Source organism: Gossypium arboreum, chromosome 12, assembly GCF_025698485.1.
Source record: "Gossypium arboreum isolate Shixiya-1 chromosome 12, ASM2569848v2, whole genome shotgun sequence".
In the NCBI taxonomy this organism is placed as follows: Eukaryota; Viridiplantae; Streptophyta; class Magnoliopsida; order Malvales; family Malvaceae; genus Gossypium; species Gossypium arboreum.
In genome coordinates, this window is record NC_069081.1 from 9,235,580 (window position 1) to 9,240,771 (window position 5,192).

At 29.4% G+C, this 5,192-nt stretch overlaps 1 protein-coding gene across 1 annotated transcript; it reads left to right on the forward strand.

Annotated features, from left to right (window-relative positions):
- The first annotated feature begins 605 nt into the window (after nucleotides 1–605).
- LOC108478997 (glucan endo-1,3-beta-glucosidase 13) lies at nucleotides 606–1,831 on the forward strand. Its single transcript, XM_017781443.2, has 4 exons — nucleotides 606–863; nucleotides 1,014–1,352; nucleotides 1,443–1,473; nucleotides 1,561–1,831. The coding sequence occupies exons 1-4, from the start codon at nucleotides 803–805 to the stop codon at nucleotides 1,658–1,660; spliced, it is 531 nt and encodes a 176-aa protein (XP_017636932.1). The 5' UTR covers nucleotides 606–802; the 3' UTR covers nucleotides 1,661–1,831.
- Nucleotides 1,832–5,192: the final 3,361 nt, after the last annotated feature.

The window sequence follows — 5,192 nt, forward strand, 5'->3', positions numbered from 1 at the left end:
GCATTGAACTATACTTAACAAATTAATATTAAATAAAAAAACAAGAGTTCTAAAACCCAAATTAAAATAATTTCATTATTTTAAATTAACAAAATGAAATAAATAAATTAAACTAAAAGTAATTAAACATTTAAAATACAAAAGAGAAATACCATGCCATTTGCCACATGTTAATAATACTTTAATTATTTTTACTATATTATAAAAAATAACATTCTTAATATATTAGAATAAATTATAAAACATTTGACAAATTTAGGTGTCAAATTGGATAAAATTAGATTAGATATCAAATTAAGAAAAATGTTAAGTTTAAATATTAAATTAAATAAAAAATTCAAGTTGAAATAGTAGCCAAAACACATTAATTTGAAAATGGAATAAAAAAAAAAAACCGAGATATACAATAAGGAAAAGAAAGAGAGAAATTATATAAAATTAGTGGTATAATGGTGTTCCCCAACTAGTGTACTTGGATGGCTTAACACCGATGCATTTCTTGATACATACATCATTCTTTTTTCTCTTTGAATAAAGAGAAAAAGAGGATAATTTCCTTTCAAGAAACTCTTGATTCCTCTCAACTTCCCTTCTTTCTTCCCATCTGCTGCATTTATAACACATGTCTTCACTCTTGTTAATGTAATTAAGTGGTGTAAGAAGAGTTGATGTCTCTTAAGACATATTACGAGTGTTAAGAACGTGAGCCTTTTTTGTCACACTCAGTCATTAGTGGTGTAGTGTGGTGGAGTGAAAGAGGTTTTAGAAGAGGAGGTTAGCTAAAGAAGAAAGCACCTACACCATGACAAAGGTAGCTTTGGTTTTCAAGTGCTCCCTCTTATTAATGACCTGCTGTTTTCTAGGTATGCTTCTTTCAATGGTTTGTTTTGCTTCTCTCCTCTTTATTTCTTGGCTTGGTATTGGGTCACAGAGTTCATTTCTCTTTCTCCTCATCATTGGCCTCTCCGATCTCATTCTTGTTTCTATACCTTTCTAAAACTTAACAATGGTAGTGTCAACAATGGAAACATCAGTGCAAGACAAGGCAGATGCAGGGATTTCAGTGACAACCCTTTCACCCCCAGAAGGAAACACAACTTTCCTTGATGGCACCACATGGTGTGTGGCACTGGCAGGTGTCTCCCAGATTGACTTGCAGAATGCATTAGACTGGGCATGTGGACTGGGAATGTCTGATTGTGGTGCAATCCAGGAGGGAGGAAAATGTTATGAGCCTGACACACTCCTTTCTCATGCTTCTTATGCCTTCAATAATTACTACCAACAGAATGGGAACTCCGATATCGCTTGCAATTTCGGAGGAACGGCCACTTTAACAAAAAATAACCCCAGTAAAAATCTTTTTCATTGTGTAGTTTGTATAAAGAAATGATTCATTTCATCATCAACCTACAATAACTTTGCTCATCTTACATATGCAGGCTATGGAAAGTGTCTGTATGCAGCACCAGGGTATGGTCATTGTATTCTCTTATGTTTGACACTTGGCAGGGTTGATTAATGTTGATATGTTTGCTTTTGTTTAATAATCTCTTGTAGGTCTGATAGGTCAGCAACACCTCCTTTGTCCAAGCATAAATCAAGCTTTTTATGGTGGGAAATTGTAGGGATTTTACTGCTTTTGTACAAGGGAAGCTAATGCAAGGTTTAGTTTTACCCTGAATTTGTGATTTTTATGCTTGGGAATGTAATGTCAGATGGAATTAAAGCGTATGGCAACGTATTACTATTATAAATATTATCTGATTCCTATCTTTGTAATTGGTTTAGGAATCTAATATTTTATATCACTTTATTTTATTTATATTAACTACACTGTCACTTTTTTTTTTTTTTGTCTAATACAAAGAGAAAAGCCCTTAAGCTACTGGAGCCTATACATATATTCCAGCCAGGGTATTGGTTGAGAAATTGTGATTAAGCTTAAAGATGGTGCGAATAAAATGATACTAGGATTAGATAAAATACTAAAGAGAAGTGAAAGAGGAGGTGGGGGTGGGGCAGAGGCTGATACGTTTTGTCTTTTGCCTGAAACAGCAATTGCATGGGGCAGTGTTCTTAGCAGTTTAGCTGACAATGGCGTGAAATGAAATGATGAGGAATCTCAATTATGTCCATTCACCATCAACTGCTAAAAGTAAAACCATTGCTTGGCTTTTCTTCAGGCTTGAGGAAGCCCTTTTGACTCCAAAATGATTTCAATATCGCAGATACCAACAGTTGTGAAATTCCAGAAAACTTTGATCCAACCATTTTTATACATCTTGAGGTTATATATTTTGTTCAAACCAAATCAAAAATCTATCGGACTCATTTTGAGAAGTTCAAATCGACGATTTAGAATGCCAATGTATGTTGTAGGTAGGGGAGTCCCAAATCACTATCTCGGATGGGGGAGGGGAGACGGGGACGGAGACGGAGTGAGATGATTTTTCTTTTATTTAATATTAATATAATTATATTTATTTAATATTAACATCAATATTAAATTTAAATTTATTAGTATATTTTTGCAAATATTCATGTATTTTATATATTTCTTTAAATTTTTAAAATCAGGATCACATTAAAACTATTTGTAAATTTAGAAGGTTAATTTTTTAAAATTATGATTAAATTGATTTAATATGTAAAAATTGAGAGTAAAATTTATTATTATATTAATTTTAACTATCACATCAATTTACTGTTTGTGATTTTAACATGAGTGATCAAAATGACTAAATAACTTAAGTACTTAAATTACAATTTCTTTTATTTTGTGTGACTAAATTAAATTTTTTATAATTAAATAACTATTTTATAATTTACTCAAAATTTTATTTTATTACTACTTTTAATCTAATCATTAACTCCCATTTAAAAAGAATTCGAATAATCAAATAACGGCACGTTGTAATTTTAAATATATAAAAAATAAAAATAAAAAAAATAAAACTAAACTAAATTAAAATATAATCTCTCTCCCATTCCTAATTCATATTCTTTATCTTCATCATTTCAGGAAAAAAATGTAAATTGTTAAAACAAACTCTTACTTCAAATTTCTCCCACTAAAACAAACACCCTTTTTTTTGTGTGTCGTCTCGCATAGTTGTTAATGCTCAAAAAAATAATATTGTGGGGGCTTTCACCATTTTGAGGCCATGGCATGTGGTTTTACATGGTTTTTGTATTTGAGTTTTTGAGAAAGCGGGCGCGGATTTATGAATAGGGGATGTTGTGCGAGTATCTACAGGACCTAAATTATCAACTTGGTAATATTTTTTTTTAAAAATTAGATCGGTGATCGAATCAGTTCGATTAATTTGATTAAAAATTTTAAAACTTAAAAAAATCAATTTAATCGTTTCAATTAATTTGAATCAGTTCTCAATTTAATGGATTCAAAATCACTTTTCGAATAGGTATCTCAATTGATTTTTGATCAAATTAGTCGTCTGGCTTGTCTGGTTCAAATAATATTGGGCTATGGAGGTTATTTGCTAAAAATGTTGGGTTTGCAGGGGATTCAAAATTTAAGATGAAAACAAAGTTGATGAAGTAGGAAAGGGAGATAGAGACGGAAAGAACGAGAGTTGATATTTTTATTTTTAATTTTTACTTAATATTAAATTTAAATATTTTTATTTAATTAAAATGACATGTGTTATAGTTTAATTAATTTTAATTATTTTTTAACAGGACTTAATAGTTGGACTAAAATAATAATGAATAAAACCTTAACTACTTACATTGATAAAAAAAAAACTTTAAGTATCTAAATGAAAAAAAATTTAAGTACCTATTTTCCGTATAAACTTTTTTCTTAAAGATTTTAGATAATTTGATTCAAATGATTTGGGATATGATTGAGATGAGGATTTTTACTATAATAATACTAAAAAAAAAACTAAAATAGGATGCTTTGAAAATTATATACGAAAATAGGCTATTCCAAGTGGTGGAAGGTGGTGCATAGCCGGCACCACCCTCAAATTTCTGCCATTTCTGACATTTTTCAGGTAAAAAAAAAAACTATAGGTCGGAAAAAAAAAATATAGGTTGAGGGTACCCCATAGGCGGCACCGGTGGAGGGTACCCCATAGGCGGCATCGGTTGAGGGTACCCCATAGGCGGCACCGGTGCTGCTGTCATGGAAGAGGAAGAAGAAGAAGAGAAGAAGAAGAAGAGGGCAGCAGGAAAGGAAAGAAAGAAAGAAAAAAAAGAAAGAAGAGAGACAGAAGGAAAGAGAAAAATAAGGAAAAAAATTAAATGAAAGGAAAGTTTAGGAATAAGGAAAAATAATTAAAGTTTTTGAAAGGTAACTTTTTTTTATAAAATTTAATTTGTATATACAAACAATAAAGAAATATTATTATAGAAATATTATAATTTATAAACTTAAATATTTACATATACAAATAATATAGAAATATTATTATCTATAAATATTTAAGTTTATAAATTTGTAATATTTATTTTATTTTCTCTTAGTTTATTCAATAGAAATATTATATGTATAATTGTATGTATTGTTATTTTAAAAATAAATTATAAATCAATAAAAATAAAATAAATGCAAATATACTTTAATAACTCTTTTAATTAAATAATACACTATAAAAATAAATTTAAGAATTAAATTTCAATTAAATTCAATTAAATCAACAATAATAATAAAATTAAATTAAATTTTATAACAAAAAAATTATATTTTTAACACTTTAATTATTCTTGTAAAAACCAGAAAAGGAAAAGAAAAATAATTACAACAATTAAAGCGTTTAAATTACTCTTTCCTAAACCCTAAACTTTCCTTTCATTTAATTTTTTTTTCCTTATTTTTCTTTTTCCTTCCCTCTCTCTTCTTTCATTTTTTTCTTTCTTTCTTTCCTTTCCCGCCGCCTTTTTCTTCTTCTTCTTCTTCCATGGCAGCAGCACTGGTGCCGCCTATGGGGTACCCTCAACCGGTGCCGCCTATGGGGTACCCTCAACCTATATTTTTTTTTTTGACCTATAGTTTTTTTTTACCTGTAAAATGTCAGAAAATGGCAGAAATTTGAGGGTGGTGCATAGGAATAGCCTATTTTCGTATATAATTTTCAAGACATCCTATTTTAGTTTTTTTTTTTTGGTATTATTATAGTAAAAATCCCTTGAAATGATTTTAGCGTAACATCAATACCCAA

Excerpts from the sequence above, each read along its gene's own strand:
- LOC108478997 (XM_017781443.2), top strand. The coding sequence starts at position 803 with ATGACAAAGGTAGCTTTGGTTTTCAAGTGCTCCCTCTTATTAATGACC. Across the intron at positions 864-1,013 it reads AATGACCTGCTGTTTTCTAG|TGTCAACAATGGAAACATCA; the intron begins GTATGCTTCTTT and ends TAACAATGGTAG. Across the intron at positions 1,474-1,560 it reads TGTCTGTATGCAGCACCAGG|GTCTGATAGGTCAGCAACAC; the intron begins GTATGGTCATTG and ends AATCTCTTGTAG.